General features: G+C 42.0%; 1 protein-coding gene across 3 annotated transcripts in view; it reads right to left on the bottom strand.

Moving 5' to 3' along the window:
* SLC24A4 (solute carrier family 24 member 4) overlaps positions 1–20,750 on the bottom strand; it is a 136,735-nt gene that overhangs the window by 10,943 nt on the left and 105,042 nt on the right. For 2 of the 3 annotated variants that reach the window (XM_065593517.1, XM_065593515.1), the window contains exons 10-12: positions 18,558–18,700; positions 12,843–13,012; positions 10,688–10,832 (exon numbers count right to left, since the gene is read on the bottom strand). In XM_065593517.1, coding sequence (XP_065449589.1) covers positions 10,688–10,832; positions 12,843–13,012; positions 18,558–18,700 — 458 coding nt within the window. The remainder of the gene's footprint in view (positions 1–10,687; positions 10,833–12,842; positions 13,013–18,557; positions 18,701–20,750) is intronic. The other variant, XM_005285433.5, reaches the window with a different exon arrangement.

Genomic DNA, 20,750 nt, shown 5'->3' with positions numbered 1-20,750 from the left:
GTCCAGTTACATATGTGTGCACACTGTGTGGATAGAGGAGAAAATAATAAATAGGCTTGGTTGCAGCTGTGCATTTTGGTTTGAGGGTCATTTGTCTCCCTTGCCCCCATGTCCGCAATTTCTGTCTCTCTTTATAATATGGCAAGTTCTGCCCTTGGATGCATGTGTAGGGTTCCCACTGATTCAAACCAGACATACATCCAATGATGAAATTGAGCCACAATGTATTGCTCTTTTGAATTTAAAACAGAAGGATGGTAGTACTGCCCTTTCAAGGGTGTGTTATCTTACCATTAAGCCCCTCACCTGAAATAAAAAGCAAATTACAACTTTTTTTTAAAGGAACAGTGTAAAAAAATGCCCACTTCTGTGCAATATCAGTGAACATTTTTAGCTGATATAAAAACAGACGTTGGCCTTCATTCTGAGCTGTGCCTGTGAAGGATCTAGTGCTAGAGAATTTGCAAATCACAGTTTACTGTCTGCATAACAATACACTCACTCTTGCTTCACAGACAAGACATATGAAATGCCAATGTTTCAAAAGTGTGAAGTGTTGCAAATATGCATGTACATTTCAAGTATTGAGATCAGAGGCAAACTACAGGATTTTCACAGACCAGGGATTATATTCATATTCCTTGAGACATTTTTCAAGCATTCTACAAGTTTGTTTTTCAGGCTGACAAATGAGGGGTACAGTCAAGTGCCCTTGATGAAGTTTTATTTTGGATATAATTAAGCTAGCAGGGGATTTCTTGATGCTTGAAACAGTATAAATGCCCTGATCATTGTGTGTGCAAGATCTATACAAATGTGCTGTTTTGAAACAGATGGACAGTCACACTAAAGGAAAAGAATAAAAAAAACAGATAAATCTCCACTGTAGTCAGAATTACACCACTGTAAAACTGGTGTAAGTGAGACCAGAATCTGGATCAATGTCCCTCGATGCATTCTTTAATGAAGCAAAAATTAGTTGTAGAGAGAGCAACAAACAATATTATGCTGCCTTCAGCTTTAAAAGATAGTAGTAATGCTGAAACTCCAGCTTTCCAATGCTTACATGAGCCTGCGCTGCAATGAAGACAGCTGGACCAATGCTTTGTAATAGGGATTTCTATTTTTTGTCACAGAAGAGCTATTCATTTAGGCCTTGATTTAGCAAAACTAGTGGAAAGTCAATGTGAACATTCATGGTTTAGCACTCAAATGACTACGAGGGCCACATGAGGACTAGTACATTGGCCCGAGGGCCGCATCACTGACACACACACACACACACACACACTGCCCCCGGCTCCGCCCCCCCACTCCACGCCTTCCATGAGGCCCCGCCCCACCTCTTCCCACCCCTTCCCTGCCCCCATTTCAACCCCTTCCCCAAAGTCCCTTCCCGAATTCCGCCTCCTCCCTGCCCCTATTCCAACCCCTTCCCCAAATCCCTGCCCTTACCCCACCTCTTCTCTGCCTCCTCCCCTGAGCGCACGGCTCCCCGCTCCTCCCCCTCCCTCCTGGAAAGCGCTAAGCACAGGCGGGAAGTGCCTGGAGGTAGGTAGAGGAGCAGGGACACTGCACGCTGGGGAAGGGGGGTGCCAAGGGAGGGGAGCTTGGCGGCCGCAGGAAATAACTCCGCAGACCACGTGTTTGAGACCCCTGGTTTAGCATGTCCTTAAGTGCTTTGTTGATTCAGGACCTTAAGTAGGATCCCTGTCAGGGTACATGCCCTCAACGAAGAAAATGAAAGACAGCAATTGCAAATGCCATACTTGTTATCTAGCAATACAGGGATCTCTTCTTACCCATGCAACAGGGAAAACATACCAGCCTGATTCTACTCTAGTGTAAATCAGGTCTAAGACCAACGTAGTGTTCCACCAGTGAGAGATCAGAATCAGGTCCTTATTTTTTCCAGTAATTTAGTGAGACAGTTGCCCACTCATCCTGCAGTTGGAGGATTTTTGCTTCATTAAAGAAAGCATCCAGAAACATTGATCTGGATTCTGATCTAACTTACACAAGTTTTACGCTGGTGCAACTGACTAACATATGCATCCGAAGAAGTGGGCTGTAGTCCACGAAAGCTTATGCTCTAATAAATTTGTTAGTCTCTAAGGTGCCACAAGTCCTCCTGTTTTTCTTTTGACTAACATAGAGTTACTTGTGAATTATACTAGTGTAGCTGAGAGCAGAATAATTCCTGTCTTGTTTAAAGTATTTTAATCTTTTTCAAATCCATATGCTCTGCACTGTATATAAGAAGCTTTGGGAGCCGAACATTCCAAAGAGACAGTGCTACAATAAAAAGTCTTATATTAATTTTTAATATATTCCTCTAATGCTATATGCCCCTATTTCCTCACAAAGGAGCTTTACAAACTTTACACTTGCAGGAATCACTTTCCCATTAAATTGTAGCCATCTTTAGGTGAAAGATAATAGGTAAACAACACACAGCACAACAGTGATGAGAAGGGAATATTGGTCAAAGCCCTACTTTTTTTTTAAAGTGTCATAAGATTTGCAATATCCACATATAGCAGACAGGAACTCAGTTTTAAAGTCTCACCCAAAAACCCCACACTTGGTAAACCACACGGTGTGATGCTGGCAGACCAGGTGCCAGCTCATGCCAAAGTCCCCATGTCTCAACTGAACACTGACAAATACATAGCTGGAATCAGTTTGGCTCGCCTGTGTGTTAGTATTGTTAAACCAGGTGTTAGAATGATAAGAATGTGTTTAGACTTTATTGAATGCATGTGAGTTGCTGCATGCATTAATCTCACTTGTAACATCTGTATCTCATATTGTAAGACAATATTTGAGCGGTTGTATTGTGAGCCTCTGTGACTATGTAAATCACCAGACAGGAGAGAGACATTAAATTAGTGTGAAGGGCTGCTCATCAACAGAAGGTTTTACATCCTTCCCAACAGGAAAGGTCCATCAACACCAGATGTTAAGAAGATAAAATACTTTGTTCTTCTGCTCTTCCCCCTCCCCCCCCCCCATGAAGATGAGTCATGCAAGTTGATTCCCCTGCCGTCCCCCATCAGCTGAGTTTGCAGCTCAGAGCACATGTCAGAAGGGGGATAAAAACCCCAAACAAAAGGAACTAGGTATCTTTATGCTGCTTGGTCTGGGGTGGGGGGGAGGGAAAGGGATCCCCAGCTGTGTAGCCTGGGTTAGCCCTAAAGAATATATAGACCTTGCTGAACATAGAGGCTTCTATTACCTTTTGAAACTAAAGATTGTAACTCATTTGTGTGTATATGTTTACCTGCTTTCACCTTGTAAATAACTGTTTCCTTTTCCTATTTCACAAATCTCTATATAGTTTATTACTGAATTGGCTACCATTGTTGTCTTTGGTGTGAGATCTAAAGTGCCATTGACCTGGGGTAAGTGACTGGTCCTTTGGGACTGGGAGTAACCTGAATATTGCTGTGATTCTTGATGTAAGGGATGATTTATCACAAAGGTATGCTCCCCTGTGTGGTGAGACAGATTGGAGTATCAAGGGGACTGTCTATGGCTCCATGTTTAGGCTCTTATAGTACCTGAGGAGTTTACACTTGACAATTGGCTGGCAAACTCTAAGTATAGAATTCACAGCCAATTTGGGGTTTGTGCCCTGGTTCCTAACAATCTACCCTGAGGCTGGTCCTCACATTCTTGAGGCAGCGTTACACATGGAACTCAGTTTTATCTAGCTTAGATGGGCCAAAGGCTGTGATGATACTGCCAGGAATCAAATGCACTGTTGGAGCTCAGGTATTTCAAACTTGATATCTAGGCCATTGAATCATTTCTTCTGGGAATGAAGGAGGAGCAGGTAAGTAGGAAGAGTGCATTATTCAGTGTATTACTGTGTAACTTAAATTAGGGACTGCCAGACAGCATCAAACAATGGTCCATCTACTCTGGTATGCTCTCGGACAGTGACTTGTACCAAATGCTTTAGAGCAGGGGTTCTCAAACTGGGGGTCGGAACCCTTCAGGGGGTCGTGAGATTATTACATGGGGGGTCATGAGCTGTTAGTCTCCACCTCAAACCCTGCTTTGTCTCCAGCATTTATAATGATGTTAAATATATTTAAAAGTGTTTTTAATTTATAAGGGGGGTTGCACTCAGAGGCTTGCTATGTGAAAGGGGTCACCAGTACAGACGTTTGAGAACCACAGCTTTAGAAGAAAGTGTCAAAATCCTCAAAAAAGGACAATTATGGAGGAAGCTTCTTTCTAACCCCAGGTAGTTAGTGGTGGAAACCGGAGTCTCGAAGCATGAGTGTTGACACCTCTTATAAATGTTTATCCCAATTGGTGATACTACAGATATTCTTACTAATTCACATAAATCTCAGCTGTAGGGCTGGTTGAGAAACAGGAAAGATTTTGTAGACCTTTCTGCAATTTCTTCCTGTTTTTGTTTGAAATTTTGAAACTTGAAGAAAAAATGCTGACCATCCCTACTCTAGTCCTTTTTTGAATTCTATCAAGCATTTCGCTTCAGTGTGACTGGTGGCAATGAATTCCACTGGTTAATTATAAATTGATCCAGATCCTCAGCTGGTGTAAATCAGAGTAGCTCTACTGAAATCAATCGAGTTGGGCCCGTTTACACCAATTGAGGAGCTGGCACTGTTGGTGTGTTTGCTTTTTAAAAAGTGTTTCAATTTATCAGTTTCAAAATTTGTTACTTTAACTTTTTAAACAAAACAGTCTTTTTCCACTAATGAAAACGGATTTTAAGTTCCCTTTCTCCTGGGTCCTAATTACACTTTATAATTTACAGCTGAGATTTAGGACTAATCATCATCAGTAATATTTAATTCAAATTTTGATCTTAAGTCATGTAGTAATGAGGAGTGTACAGCTCCACGTAAGAGCTCTTGTACTAACCCAAGCAAGAAGTATAATTCTGCAACAAAATGATGTTATTCTCAAGGGCAAAGGATTGATTGGACTAGTGTATGAAATTTAGTGTATGTAAATTAGCCAATCAGCCTAATTTGTTTCTAAGAGTCTACTGCATGCTAGGCACTTAACAAATGAATATGTTACAAATGTTACATCCCTACTGTGGTACCGATCATGGAAGCCAGAGACACAACCCAAAAGGTTCAGTCTAGAGCTGGTCAGGAATTTTATGTTTGAATGTTTTTTTCATCGAAAATTCGCTTTTAGAATTTCAGTTTTTCAGAGTTTGATCTGCAAAACTGTCAGGTTTTTATTTTTCATCCTAAATTGGAAAATTGTATCCAAAACCTCAAAAGTTTCTGTGGGATGAAAATTCTGTTTTCCCTGCCAGTTCCACTTCCAACAAACAGATCTTTATTACAGCCTCTCAGAGATCACTCTGCCTGCACCACGACTGGATCCAGCATGTTACACTTCCCAGTACATGCCATGACTGCGTTTCTTAAAAGCACAGTCTACTACAATGAAGACAAATAAATACTTCATGCCAGGGACCAACAAAGACAAATTCTGCTGTCCATTACAATGGAGTTACTCCAGATCTACAAAGGAGGGAATGCAACAAAAATAAAGAAGTTATTGAGTGGAGATGTTCAGTATATCTGTTAGTTCCACTGTTTGTTTGATTTTTCTTATTAACAGGCTTCCTATAGCTTTTTCTTTTAAAGCGATGGATAAATCATAAGTGCTACTTAAAAGAAAGTCATAACCTGTTACTTCTCCATCCCTTAATGTGGGCCTTTGGATTAAAAATTACAAATATAAATCCAGTCACAACAGGGACCAACATCTTTCTTACCAAGGAGGAGGACAATTGGCAAACACAGACATTTTCCTGTCTAATTTATGAAAAATCAGTCTATATTTTGTATCATGTGAATCGGCACAGACATCTGTGCTGTGATAGAGAACAGCAATCCAAAGTCTGATTGCAAACAGAGAGACACATATGCAGCCCAAAAGGGAAACAGAATTTTCGTCACAACGTATTACTTTTAGGTACCTTTGTCTTGTGGTTATAGCTCTGTTCAGTTGGTGGGTTACCAATGGAATGACGTAGAGCAACATTAAATCTGCAAGCTTTTGTTCCAAACCTGTCTGTTTTTAATATTGTCTTTCAAGATGCCAGTGCCATAGGATAATGGGTAGGATTTGCTAACGTCCTTGAACAGTAGCTCTATCTTTTTAGTTCTGGAAAAAAATTCTTATCTTCACAAACATAATATTTCATTATAGTGAATTTAGGAACCATCCTGTGCAACAAGGAATTCTCAATTTCCATTAGGTCAATGGGAGTTCAAAACAATCCACACTTTTACAAGAGGCTTGAAGATGTGGCAATAAATGGGATTTAACTACGTGCTTACAGCTAAGCATGTGTTTAAGTGCTTTTTCTGAATCGGGGCTCTAAAAAGGCAGCTAAACTGTGCAAGGGCTCTTACGCATCAGCTCATTCTCAAGATATGCCAACTCAATCTCAGTCTGATGTACTCCAGCATTTCTTAACAATGCTGCTCCAAAGGATTCACAAGGACACCTCCCCTGCAAGGTCAAGTGAGCCATCTCCATAACTGCATACCTGGCCTCCACCTGCCCAGGAAATGAAATAATCCGGTGGTCATTCCTCAACTCAGTCTCTCCACACTTAACACTGAGCACTCCCTTCCCTTCCTAGATCATTCTGTCTTAAATGGGCACTGACAGACCAGAGGGCATTCTGTCTTTAAAACCATCCTGAGGAACAACAATTTATTAGTTTGTGCACAATCTACAGGGCTGAGCTGACTTTAAATGCTATTTTAACAACCCCAGTTTGTTATTTAACAACCCCAGTTTGAATAAAAGGGATTTAAGTAGCTGTGATCTTGGGGGGGGGGAGGGGGAGACTATACTTTTTTTTCTTTTTATACTTTTATAAACTGAATATTTTTTAAAAAAAGTTTAGTTGTAACAGGGCTTTAACTGTCTCACTCATCACATTTTTTAGCCCATGCGCTGTTTCCAGTCTACTTTATATTAACCAAACAGCAAAGTGTCAGATGAGCCTCAGCTCTTAAGAGCTAATTGTCCAAATGTTAACCTGCAGATCAGGAGAGATCAAGGTACTCTCTTTTTAGGGAGAACGGTTACTTTTCCATACAAGCCAAAGCCAAAATCTGGTAGTATAATAATCCCTTCCACAGCGGCTGCTGCTGTTGTCCTGCGTTTCAAGATGGGCCTGAACCAAACCTGGAACCGCTCTGAAATTTGGGGTCTTTGAAATTCAGTCTAGGATCCTGCCTGTATTTTGTAGCTTGAGACTATCTTTACTTCCTTCACGTAACTCTCCCTTTACTCCCAATTCCCATGCCTGAAAGCCTTAGTTCTATGACAGAACCCCACCACTGAGGGGGCACCACACATAACAGGGAGTAGATCTTTAAGACAGTACATTCAAATGCAGCATTACTCTGAGGTAGATTAAACTGCACTTACATCTATTTCAGAAGAAAGATGTTCTGACAAAAGTAACCATGGTGTGCAACTTGAAGAAGCAAATCAAAACCAAAAAAAGATGTGACTATAGAACAGCAGAAAAAAGTTTAGACCAATCCTTGGCCATCTTAACTGGGGCGCTAAAAAAAAAAAATTAATTAAAGTGAATTCCCTACTTTGCAAACTGCAAGCACCTAACTTGGAAAGTCCTTTCAGTGTCTATTCTTCCTCGTGCTCTTTATAGTACAGAAAGAATACATGAACTTCTGATCTTTAGAAAATGTATGTTCCTTATTCCTGGCCTGAAAATGCATCAAAAGATAGACAGAGGGGATGCTGGGAAACTGTCTGAAAATTACCTTTCTCCCTAAAGCCATTTTCAAATGTCAGATTTTTTTAGGCTGCTGATTGTACCATGACTCTTAAACAACAACAAAGCATGGTGTTGTTTCTTTACATTTTCCCAATGTTATTGAAGTGGGTGCTTTCGAGAGCAAAAAATAACAGAATTCTCCCTCAGAGTATGTGAGCTGAGCAATAAGCATCCAAGCAATAGATAATCATCCCCAGACAAAAGGGGAGTAAGAAAAGCTGAAAATAATGATGAGGATTTTAAATATCTAGTCCCTCTGCTCTTATGTAAACTCTTCCAGTTCTAGCTGAACTTTTGCTCTATCGTAGTCTGAAGTGTCTCATCACCTATTCCACTCCGGCCTGTTGGGCCTCAATTATCCGAAAAACATTCTTAATAAATTCAGAAAGACTGCCTTAAAACAATGCCAATGGCATAACTTGCAGCCCACCTGGCATTGGCCAATGTCGGTAGACAGTATACTGGGCTAGATGGACCTTTGGTCTGACCCGGTACGGCCTTTCTTATGTTCTTATGTCCTCAGTTCAAACCCTTATGCTACCATGAATATTGTAGGACACAGGAATCCTTAGGCGGATCTTTTCCCCCCACTCTCATTTACAATCAAACCTCCTGGGTACTGAACAAAGCCAAAAATGATAAAACTTCCAGCCACCAGAAGAGTTATTTATTGTAGTAGTAGTAAAGCTTTAGGCTCTGGGTAACATTTCCCCTGTGCTCAGGTTCTGCTCTGTGCAGAAATATGAAATGAAAGACGGGACCGTGATGCTCCAAACAAAACTGGTAGCAAAGAATGTACTGAAAATATCTAGATTAAAAATTATCTTTACAAACATGACCATTCACGCTTGTGTTTATAATTATCTGTTTAAGTTCACAGTGATTTTAAATTGTCACATTAGCATGGTCATGTGCGTCCATATGTGTAAATAAGCTCAATTTATTCTGCTGTACAAACAGTAAAAAAAACACTCTGTATAAATGCACTCGTTTGTTGCCATCAATCCATCTAACAGGTGCGTTTCTTTAGCAGATCAGCTGTCTACGACGTTTTATCTTCACAGGAGAACAGGTATTTATTACATAATGGGTTCCAATAATAGTGCACACTATCAGTTCCAATAATAGTGCACACTGCAATAAATGTGAAAATATATAGTTTCAACCAATCTTTCTTCACACATCATCTCTTTCAGTGGGCTCCAGTATTTCCTAAAATCAACAGCATTTCTGCTTTGATCATTAACATTTTAGAAATGGGGCCTCACAGAAATCAAAGAGCATTCTCAACTCTTTAATGCTCAACATCTAAAATTCCTCCTTCAGTTTCAACAGGAGTTGGCATTATTTTTCACTGTATAGAAATGTTTTTTTCTGCTGTGTTGTGGAAAATTGACCACACAGTTGATTTTGGATCAAACAGCCTGAGGCTCCTTTATTGATCAATCAAACATGCATGCATGGGTGAGTCAGCCAAGGCAGCCGAACCCCCCCGACAGATAAAATACGGGAGCTTATATAGGACAAAACCACAATTAGTAATACATACTTTCTTATCAACATTATTGCCATATTTGGAATACAATATCCATAAAAGGGAATATAGCATAGCAAGCTTTCCTGTTATTCTTAGTTTGCCCTTTGCGGTTTCTTGCTCTGTCACCTGACATCTATCAATCATAGTCTGTTACAAGGTTAATTCTACTTTTATAATTTCTACAGTTAGTTCTGCTTTTATGATTTCTGTCTACCTTCTCCTTTTATCCCTCCCCCCCTTTTCTCCTTCCTCCAGGCCACACATACAGTTCACCTGACCATACATACAGTTCACTTGACCAAAGTTTAGGCCTTAGTCCATTTTTCCTCCACAACTGTTAAACAGCTGTTGTGCATCACCCCAGATGTGGCTACATTTCAGTGGCAAGCGAATTAATCCCTGCTATATGATCTGTAGAGCATTTTGAAATGAATCAACAGAATCAACATATAAAGTACTATGTAAATCATCATGATAACACTTTTCCTGTATATAGCCCCTTTCATCAGAGGATTTCAAAGTGGTTTCAAAAAGTGGGTAGTATAAGTCACTTTTTACATATGAGAACCAAATATGTATATAACCATGAGGGCCTGTGTTTCCACTTATTATTCTCAGGGCCGGCTCCAGGCACCAGCTTAAGAAGCAGGTGCTTGGGGCGGCCAAGGGAGAGGGGCGGCATGTGCGGCAATTCGGGGGCGGCAGGTCCCTCGCTCCCTCTAGGAGCGAAGGACCTGCCGCCGCCAATCACAGCTTTTTTTTTTTTTTTTTTGCTTGGGGCGGCAGAAATACTGGAGCCGGCCCTGGTTATTCTGAACCTCCTTTTTAATTCCTTCTCCTCCAAGAAGGCTTTCTGCCCTGTCTTTAACATACATGTGTGCACCAGCTTACCTTTCATCAGGAGGTCAATGTAAATAATTAATCCAAGGCTATTATTGGGGGTGTGCTGATTAGATTGATCTATGCAGGTTATGTATTTAGTCCCCTCTTCCAACAACCACAATTATACATCCAGCCCAACCCTGGAGAACTCCAGATCAGTCTTGAGTTCTTACCCGAGATCTCCACTCAAGCAGCACCTTCACCACTTCTGCACATGGCAATTGGAAATCAAAGGCCTGAACCTAACAATGGCCCGTTTTCATTTAATGTGACCTCCAGTTGGGTTTTATTGTCATTCAACCCTAGCAAAACAATTTCAAATCAATTGCATAGTTCCACCTGACTCTTGATTGTCTCTACAACCCATTTTTTGGCATTTTAATTCCATTTTGTTGTTCATTGTTTAGCATCCTCATTCTCTTGAAGATCAAACCTACCTGGTGCTGAAAAGGGAGACGCGTTTTCATGCTCATTCTCCTCCTCTTGATTTTCCACAATGATGTTCCCGTTTTCAATATTTTCATGTTTCCCATTGTGAAGCGTTTTGCTTGTGCCATTGGCAGAGTGGATCAGTCGCTGACGCTGCACAGGAACACAGACCAAAAAACCAAAGTAATCTTTGAAAAACTCTTAACTTTGCTAATCTTGTTCACACCTGGTCAGTTCTGTTCTTTCAACCCCTACCACCTTGGAGGCCCGGATCAAATTCTCAAATGAATCCTATTTTAGCACAGAGTAATGAACATGGCTCATTTGGAAGCATTTCTCACCTATGTCTTCAGGCCTCAAGCCAGAAGTTGGGCTCATACCCAGTGGTGATGCTGCAGTGCTGTACTCCCGGGACTGCTGCACTATCAGAGGTGCTGTCCTTCAGATGAAACATTAACTGAGGTCACTTCTGCCCCGCTTCAATTCCTTCCCCAGCCAGTCCCCCCAGGTAGAATTTAAAGATCCTGTGACACTTTTCAAAAAGGGTGAGGATTAGCCCTGCAGCATCCCTGGTCTGATTAAACATGAGGGTTGTCCATTGCTTTTATGGCGCACATGTTGCTATGCTCATTGCACTACAGTAGCTACAATGGTTGCTATTCCAAATAAATATTCACCACATAATGAGAGCTGGGACACTGCACTAATTTCATACATTTCAGAAAGGCATGAGCTGTGCTATCTTAGGTGGAATGATGCAATAACTATTGGCAAGTGCTGTCTTTTTTAATGGCAGCTGTTCCAACTCACTTGAAAGTGCTTTACAATACCTTGAACATGAAAGGTGCTGCCAGCATCTGAAACAATTCTAAGCCTAATGTAACTGAAAAGGGAATTGAAAATAGAGAGAACTCAAATCCACAATACGTTGCCAAACTTTGGTGGTTTGCATACAGTGGAACCCACATCCAAACCACTTCTGGTTTGGGGTTTAGTTTTGCAAACTAAAAATGCCAGCTTTCTGGCCATTTCACTACTCAAAAATACTTTCTTATGGATCAGCTAATTGGCTGGAAAGCAACCCAGTTGCTGCTAAGTGGTTTAGCTGAACTTCTCCCACTCCTTGTACTGCACCACAGAGCTCACTTTCTAAAAACATATTTGTTTATGGTTGTTAGTTGGATTCCCCCCCCCCGACCCCAAACATGCGGAATTTCTGCTAAACTGCCATGGACTGTTCACAGTGTGCTATAGTCCTGGGAGCTGTGTTATCTCCTCTATGTTATTGGAACTTGCAAGAACCTATTTTTCCTATACTTGTAAATCCCAAAATAAAAAGCCCTTCGCTTGGACTTCATGTTACTCAGAAACAAAGGATGAAATCCTAGCTCCACTGAAGTCAATGGGGTTTTGCCATGGACTTCATTTACGCTCAGGATCTTGTTGTTTGACCATTCTCAGGACTTTTGTTGCAGGGTTATGTGAAAGACAGGCTCTCGTGGTGACAACATGTTCACTGAGGGCTAATCTGAGCCTGTCTGAAGAAAACGTCCCTTGTGAAAAGTTTGATCTGCTTTCCCCTTTGTTATATATAACTCAGGACTATAAAGGTTAAACACATTAGGCAAATGTCTGATGTGATTTGAAGCTCTGTCCAACTATTAAAATAACTAATAAGATCCTATGGTTGATTTATCTATTATGTTATCTTCCCTCAGTTCACTACTCTTATAAGTGCTCAAATGCAATTCCAGTGGCTAAACGAAAAAAATCCATCTTCTTCTAGCAAGAGGAGCTTCTTAATCTTTACTCCCCTTGTACCTTCAAGGGCCCCCCTTCCATAGTAACCTACCCTTCAGGGAAAAGGTATGACGCCTATCATCCTGTCCTAGGCACCAATCAGCATCCGAAGAAGTGGGCTGTAGTCCACGAAAGCTTATGCTCTAATAAATTTGTTAGTCTCTAAGGTGCCACAAGTCCTCCTGTTCTTCTTTTAGTCACTAGAAAGTGACTTAAGTCTCCGCTGCCCTAGGAGCTGAGTTGGAGAATCAACCTGTGATTCCAACACCAAAAGCATCTCTATAAAAGAACACTGAGTGGGAAAGTGGTCCTTTGGCAAACCCCCTTCAAAGCACTCATTTGTTATTCTCTTAGTGAACTTACCTCGTTAATAATAAGCCTGCTTGCCATCCGCAGTCTGGTTCTGGGTCCAAATTTATTTGTAATCATTATTCGTAAGCCAGCTTCAGGGAAGCGGAATTTCGGGGGACTGGAGCAGATGATCTCATCCACCATCATCACCGGGTTTTTGCCATATTGCTGCTTTCCCTTCACTAGTGATCACAATGCCAAGAGTTAGTTGGGAAATTCATTTCACCTGGCTTCCCTTTGCCGAGAGTTGCCCCATTGTGACTCATGCAAGGGATCACATTTACCTGAGTTCTTGAATTTGCTAGCAACAATCCCACAGTGTTTCTTGAGCCTCACAAATTTGATCATCATTGGCTCTCCCTCTCTACCTGATTCAGATCATGTGTTGAAGGGGGTTTTCACTATCTTGAGTGAAATAGGTTGGTATGGTTCTCATCTAGCCATTCATACTGGGACACCATTTTTCTTTGTTTACAGACCATCACCATTCATCATGGGTTAGCAAGCTTTGGGACCATCATGGGACCACGCACAATTGAGAGAGCATATACAGCTCTTTGAAAACTGTAATGCTATCCAGTTTGCTTAAGGTGCTTAGCAGCTGTGCAGCCTGCTGCCTCTTCTAGAGCCCTGTCAGGGTCCCTTAGTGTTGGGTTCCCCGTCCCTGCAGAACTTCACTTTAATTGAATAGAATATTAACAATATCTCTAACAATATGGGATTTCAAACTATCCAAATTTAACACAATTACTTCTGGATAATTGTTACAATTGATCCTTTAACACAAAGGAACTTTAAAATTATACAAAGGTAAGAGTTGTGGTACGGTATTACAATAATAAAATGCACTAAATTATACTAGGAGTCAATACAAGTGTAATCAAAGGCTTCTTAAACTTCACAAATCCATGCCAGTATTTCCATAAATGCTACAAACTACACATAGCAAGCACAGGAAGGCTCAGCAGACAGGAGACATACCCATGTGCAGTTAGAAAACAGGGCAAGAAGTATGCATGTGATTGAAATAAAAAATTATCCCCTGAGTAGTGGGGGAGAGAAAACAGCATTCTTTACTGCTTGGGTTATTGCCCCCCTTTTTTTTTTTTTTTGGACAGTAGGTTACTTACATTAAGAGGAGCGGAATTTAGGAGGCAAAAGTGAAAGACAATCATTAGTGCATAGTTTCAGTCAGGAAGCAAAGGAAATCTGGGAAAACATTCAACTCAAATGAAGGAATTAGAATTGATCTGTCATATAAATGCATAGAAAGCTACATAGTTACTGAGCCTACATCTGTTATTCACTCCAGTGATTAAATATTTTTGTTTTTTTAGGATGAGGTCAGTTTCAATATACATGTGCAAACTACATCATCTATTGAAGCTTTGCAGCTTGTAGCATCTTCTAACACATACGTTTTGGGATCTGAGAACAGATCCTCCCATTAACATCCACCCCCCAAAAAACGCCTGGATGAGATTGTAAATCACCAATACACCCTTTTACGCTCCTGTCCTTGAGCCTCTTGGTACTGGGGGAGGCAGAACTTTACAAGACACTGTTTTGTGTTTCATTAAAATGAGGCTTTCGGTGAGGGTATGGTGCTCACATGAGGCACATAAAGATATCTTAAAGTTTCAAAAGAAAACATTTTCTATCCAGAGGATCAGTTAAGTAGCTTTGGCCTTGCAGTTTAATCTACAATGAAGGATGAAACTAGGAATAATTTTGTATTGGGTGAAGGTAAAGCAGCAATTATCCTCCCACTCCCAATATCTTCAGCCAAATTTAATGGGATATTGCAGTAGATGCAAAATAAGGAGCAGGGCTCTTCTGAAGGCTCTCTAGGAAGTGATTGCACTGAGGTTATTTTTCCTGTGAAGCAGTGTATAGCCAAGATAGCCTGAACACTCACAGTTGTGATCTGACTCTCATTTAAAGGAGACTCAACCATAGCAGCCTAACATTTGCTTTAGTCGAGGAAAAAAAATGTTTGGCAACAATCCTGGTAAAGAAGAAAGCCCTGACACTTCGATTTAATGCAGTCTTGCTAGACTAGCAGCTCTCAAGTGAGTTTCTCCAGTGAAATCTCCAAAGCACTCCTTGATCACGCAACTTGTCAGTGAAAACAACACGGAAGTACTGCAGTCACAATGGAACTAATTCTAGGAGCACTAATGAGATGCTCAGGTCAGAATAGGGTGACCTTATTTTCCCAAAGGGAAAATGGGACACCGGTCTGGGGCAGCCCAAGGCCCCCGTCGCCGTCCCCCCACGGGGCTGGCCTGAAGGCCCCTATTGCCTGCCTGCATGGGGCTGGCCTTGCCCAAACCACTCTCCCGATCCCTCTCTCCCTTCTGCTCAGGGCTGCTCTTCCACCTCCACCCTCATGTTCCTCCATGCCCCACTAGGAATTGCGACACACTTTTTTTTTGGCAAAACTGGGCATTTGTCCAGTTTTCTCTTGCCAGCTAATGATCAGTTGGCAAGAGAAAACGGGACAAATGCCCAGTTTTGCCAAGAAAGTCGGGATGGCCGGGACAAGGCTTAAAAAAGGGATTGTCCCAGCCAAAATGAGACGTATGGTCACTCTAAGTCAGAAGGACCTTTGATGAATTACAGGGTAAAAACCTCACCATTGAGGTACAGTGCACAGATCATGGGTGTATGAATTACTGCAGCCCCAAGGCTAACACAGCACATTTATTCTGCCTGTTTTTCTCTTCAATCCGATTCCATCTGTTTCTGGAGACACATAACCCAGCCTCATATGGTCCAGATGGGTCCCATTTCACAAATGGCATAAGTGGTTTTTACAAAAAAAGGAAAAGCATTTTCTGCAACTCCTTTGTACATCCTGCAAGGGGAATATCCTCCAGCCATAGTATTTTCTTTTCAGAAATAGGCAAACTTTCTGCTCATCACTCAGGGTCTGATGCAAAGTCTACTAGAGTCAGCGGAAAGCCACTCATTGACTTCAACAGGCTTTGGATCAAGCCCTGTGGCATCTAACCTGTGTTCAGTACAGACTCACACAACACACTCTTAGCAAGAGTTTTCTGTTACCAGGGAGGAATCAAACCCATGCCATCTGAGGGGAGCATGGGTCAATATATATATAAAAAATGCCCAGAGCACTGAGCCATGGTGCCTGTACTTTTAAAATGGGAGCATTATTAACAGGAGTACAAATCTTTTGCCTTCACTTCTGTGTATAGAACTCGTCCTTGAAATTGAATTTTTCTCAGGGTGAAAAGCTCTCTGTATGAAAATCCAGTAATGGAACCTTTTATGTTTCACTAGTGGAAGCTCTTGAAAGTAATAAAACGTATGAGCATCAAAGGCAGCTGTACAGTATGTGAACCTCCCTTTTATCTGCACCTACAGTAATAGAATTCCCATCACCAGTATGAAGAAAGTACCTAACTGAGAGCAGCTGTTCTTTGTTAGAAAATAATCAGACTTGGTATGTACGGGCAGGAGCAGATTAAGGTTAAATCCAGCCCATTGAATCCTGGGGTGGTATAGCAGTGGATTCTGAAACTTGCTAGCCACAAGTAGGAGGCAAGGCAGCAGGCCAGCTGATGGCAGCCTCCCCACGCCCACTCCCACACACACACCTGAAGACTGCTGGCAGTACCTTAGGAAGATGGAGTTCAACTCTGGAGGAAGCTGGCCAAGAGCAGGCCAAGGCAGAGGCAATGCAAGGTCATGGCACGTTTTTGCCCAAGAGGAATGTGGTGCAGCAGGCAGCCATGTGACTGTCTTTAGGAGAAGGATCTTGTTGCCTGATGCACAAAGTTGTGAGGCAACCTGGATGAAGCACCTCTCCCACTACCCACCACAGTTCCTTCTCTGTCCCCTCATCTTTATCCCACTCATGTTTTCTCTTCCTCTCTCACCCTAGGCAGGTCCCCTTACTTCCCTTTGTCCACTGTCCCCATGGTAATGCCCATTCCCACACTACCCCACCTCTGATTTCTAGTGGTGGTTTGGTCCCTCCCATGTGGTCTCACATTGCGGTAAGAGGGGGAGACTGCTGCTGGGGATGAGGAAGGGGAGGAACATCAGATATGGGGAGGAGATTGGCCTCAGATTTCAAGACAGCAGAAAAGTTAACAGAGAAGAAATCTGTTGTGGGGAAAGTTTGAAGGGAATGAAATTTGGGTGGATCTAGGCTATTTTTAGCCTCCTTATGTAATGCCTCTGAGAAACTCAAAGCACTTCACAGACATGAATTAGTCTTCACAACATGCCCATGAGGCAGATAGGGGTAAGTAACGATTCAATATTATTAGCCCAAATTTACACAGTAGCTAGAGAAATTGAAGCTTAAAGAACGTATATGACTTGGGTAAAGTCACACAGCAAGATGGCATCTATGCCAGAAACAGAACTCTGGTGTTTCTACTCCTAGGCCTGCATTCTAACCATCTCCCTGGTGGAGCAGACAAACTTCAACGTCCCTTGAAAGGACTCTGACCAATTAAGTGATATGCAGCAATGCCAGCTTTTTGTCATATAGGAAGATTATTCTCTAATCCTGAGGAAGATTATTCTCTAATCCTGAGTAAATCTCCCATGCATCCAAGAGAGAATGGATAGTTCACTATGCAATAGCCCTTCTGTTACCTGAAGATCCAACATAAAGAAGGATCATAATACTTGCTACAAAGTGATTTTCTCTTAATCATGCCATGGTTTCATATAAGAAATTGATTAATTTATTTGATTATTAATATTTATACTACAATAGTGCCTATGACCCCAACTCAGACCGCGGCCCCATTATGTTAAGCACAGTACAGTACTGTAAAAGACAATGCCTACTCTGGACAGCTCCTAATCTAAATACATGAGGTAGAAAAGGGGAGGGGACATATTCATACTGTAAGTCTGCGGTGAGGTGGATTGACCCAAAATGCACTGGGCAAACAAAGCCTTAGCCCACCTCTCTTATACCACTAGCTGCCCTTTCCAAATGCTGCCCACATTTCAAGGAGATGCAGCTTCCAGATACTTGAAGTTGCTTGCAAATAATGAAGCAGCAAGACCTGACTAGCCAGGAAGGGCTCAAGGAGTGAGAGGGGCTGAGCCAGGCAGCAAGGACTTGGTTCTGCAGACAGGAGGGGATATAAACAGCAGACAGAAGGAAATGCAGAGCTGAAAGATTCAAGAAGAACAAACGTGCTGACTCTCTCATGCTGCAGTGGCAGCAGAAAACCATCTTCCCCATGTGGCTGCCAAAAATCCTTCCCCCCCACTTTCCACATCTGTTTAGGAACCGACCTTGCCGTCCTAGTATTCAAACTCAACCTCACATTAGGATGGTTCCTTTTGCCACCCTGGCCATCGCACCCCAATGCAGGTTTCACCTACTGCCTGGAACTTAATTCTTACACATCTTAAAGTGAAAATTACCTTCTGCATTCACAGCAAAGAAAATCATTTATGGTTTTGTAACTCATTCACCTATTGCTGAACCAGAGAGTAGAAGACAGCAATGCTGCAGGTGTACAAAGTAGCATGTTTCCATCACCTCTAGAAGGAATTATGATTCTCAAAGGCTTGGCTGCACTGAATTTGTCAACTTAGCCTAATAAATATGGCATTGTCCTTCTTGCTTAAGGTTAAATATTATCACTGTTTTGTTCACCATTGGAAAAAAAATCCACCCACAATGTATGTCAACTCTTTGTCCAACTCCTGTCTGCTCAGCCTTACCTTTCCATAGCAATGGCATGGATGGGTCATCATAGCTTATGTCATAACATTCATTACCATCTTCCAGCTCATTGCTGACTGTGTTGCCATTCCCAACGTTCATGCTTTTGATGGTAAACAACTTTTGCATCTTCACATTGTACCTGAAAGTGCAAAAAGATGGGTCTGAGAATGCTGGATTGTTGGAATACTTCTCCAAACTCCCAGGCTGATGCAGTGTAACCCAGCCCACAGGGATTATTTTGTGACAACCTACACTACGCTAGGAAAAGCCAGAGAGTATCAAACTCTGTACTGCAGGAATGACTAAGCTTTGCCCACCTGAAGGTCATTTTGGCAATCTGACAGAAGAACAAGGACTGCACCTAGCTTGCAGGCTTCAGAAAGCAGTTTTAATTCAGAAATACATTCCAGGGAGAACATTTAGCTCAAGGTGAAGCACTGCATGCTGGATGTGAAGCCTGAGAAGTCTTCGTCTCTATATCAAAGAGCATGGCTGCCGCAGCATACAGAATAGCATTTGGCCCCCAGGACAAGCTTTGGACATGCTCAATCCACATCAAGGGATCTTGAAGCACATCCTCTGTATACTGAGAGTTTTCAGTATATACAAGGGGCTTTTCTGTCCCCTAAGAATTTAGTTTGTTCCACCTCCTGGGACATGAACTTTATAAGGTTTCTAAAATGTACTGTAAATATACAAGCAATTACATTTAAATGAATGCCATTGAAATCTATGTCAGACACAGATGCCACATTGAATATACCCCTTCATCTTAATAAGAGTTTCGCATTAACTTCTTCACGTTCTGTAGGCTATAACAGAACCATTACACAGCAACTATTTTTATGACATCAGTCCTGAGCTGCTCTTCTCCTTCCTTAAAGGATTACCTCCTTATCTCTGAACTCTTATGAGTAGCTTTCTGATTTAAATGCCACCATTGAAGAAGTCATTTAAAATATTTATTTCACATTATAATGCATGTTATCACCCTTTTGACAGAACTGAGAGGGAAGAATTTCTGTTGCAGTGAAAACTGCCAAGCAATGAGGACTTTATTTCCCAGGGAAAGAGGAAAATAAAGCCATAATCAGGTTCTGCATTGCCAATGAGTTGCTCCAATGCAGATGCAATGTCTTTGGGGGTTGGATTTGTGGGCTAGGGATCTGTCTACACTGCAGTTGGGAAGTGTGACAGTAGCATGTGTAGACATACCTGAGTTAGCTTTAATCTAGCTAGCATAACAGTAAAGACAATGAGGCAGCTGCTCGACTATCTGGGGTCCCAGGTGGGCAGGACTAGCCTGTACTGCCACAACTTCACTGCTATTGTTACTTGAGCTAGCTATGATCTAGCTAGATCAAAGCTAGCTTGGGTATGTCTACATGTGCTCCAATCACACCTCCTGATGGGAGTGTAAATATACCCAAAGACATACTCACTATGCAATGGCCTTTTCACCAATGCTGTGCACCAGCATACAAGAGCTCAAGGTGTGATTCTCAGGAGGGTTCTCTCGCCCTGTGGACTGACAGGGACAGCACTGTGGGGACAGTTGGCTAAGCCCCACCATGAGAAAGAATTCACTCTATACTGACCCTTCTGGTTGACCTAGTAGTGGTGCTGATGGGCTCAGGAAGGCCCTAGTGTTGAAGGGGAAGTTGAGGTCACACAGGAGGTAGTTTTGGTGGGCTCAAGGTAGGAGTAAATGGGAGGGCGAGAAACAAAAAGTGGGTACCGACTTCTCCATCTCTTCAACTAAGCAGACTATACCTCGTCTCCTCCCAGGGGAGGGCTGATTCATAGACTCTGAGGAGGAGTGAGGGTGAAAGATAAGGATAAGGGCATCAATACATGACAGGTCTGGCAGGGAATGTTCTTGTGGTGAATCCATGCTCAGCTGGCTGCCTGGAGGCTCCTTCACATGGTCAGTCCACAGAGGTTACAAAAACCAGGACAAACTGCTGGTGTTTGTAAAACTAACGGATGCTTAGACAGGGCTCTAAAACAGGAAAGTTTCCAATTTGCAAGGACACACAGTTACTGGTGGTGGTAAAATTGGGAGAGCAAGAGCAACCTTCCAGAAAAAAGCCTCTAAAAATACATGTGTGTTCTGTTTTACTCATAACCTCCATGCTACTTTACAGTCATGGAGCTAGAGAATCCATTTTTTGACCTTTCTCCTCAGC

This window comes from Chrysemys picta, chromosome 4 (assembly GCF_011386835.1).
Source record: "Chrysemys picta bellii isolate R12L10 chromosome 4, ASM1138683v2, whole genome shotgun sequence".
Lineage (NCBI taxonomy): Eukaryota > Metazoa > Chordata > Testudines > Emydidae > Chrysemys > Chrysemys picta.
The sequence above is the reverse complement of the archived record's forward strand: the minus strand, read 5'-3'. Positions and strand labels throughout refer to the sequence as shown.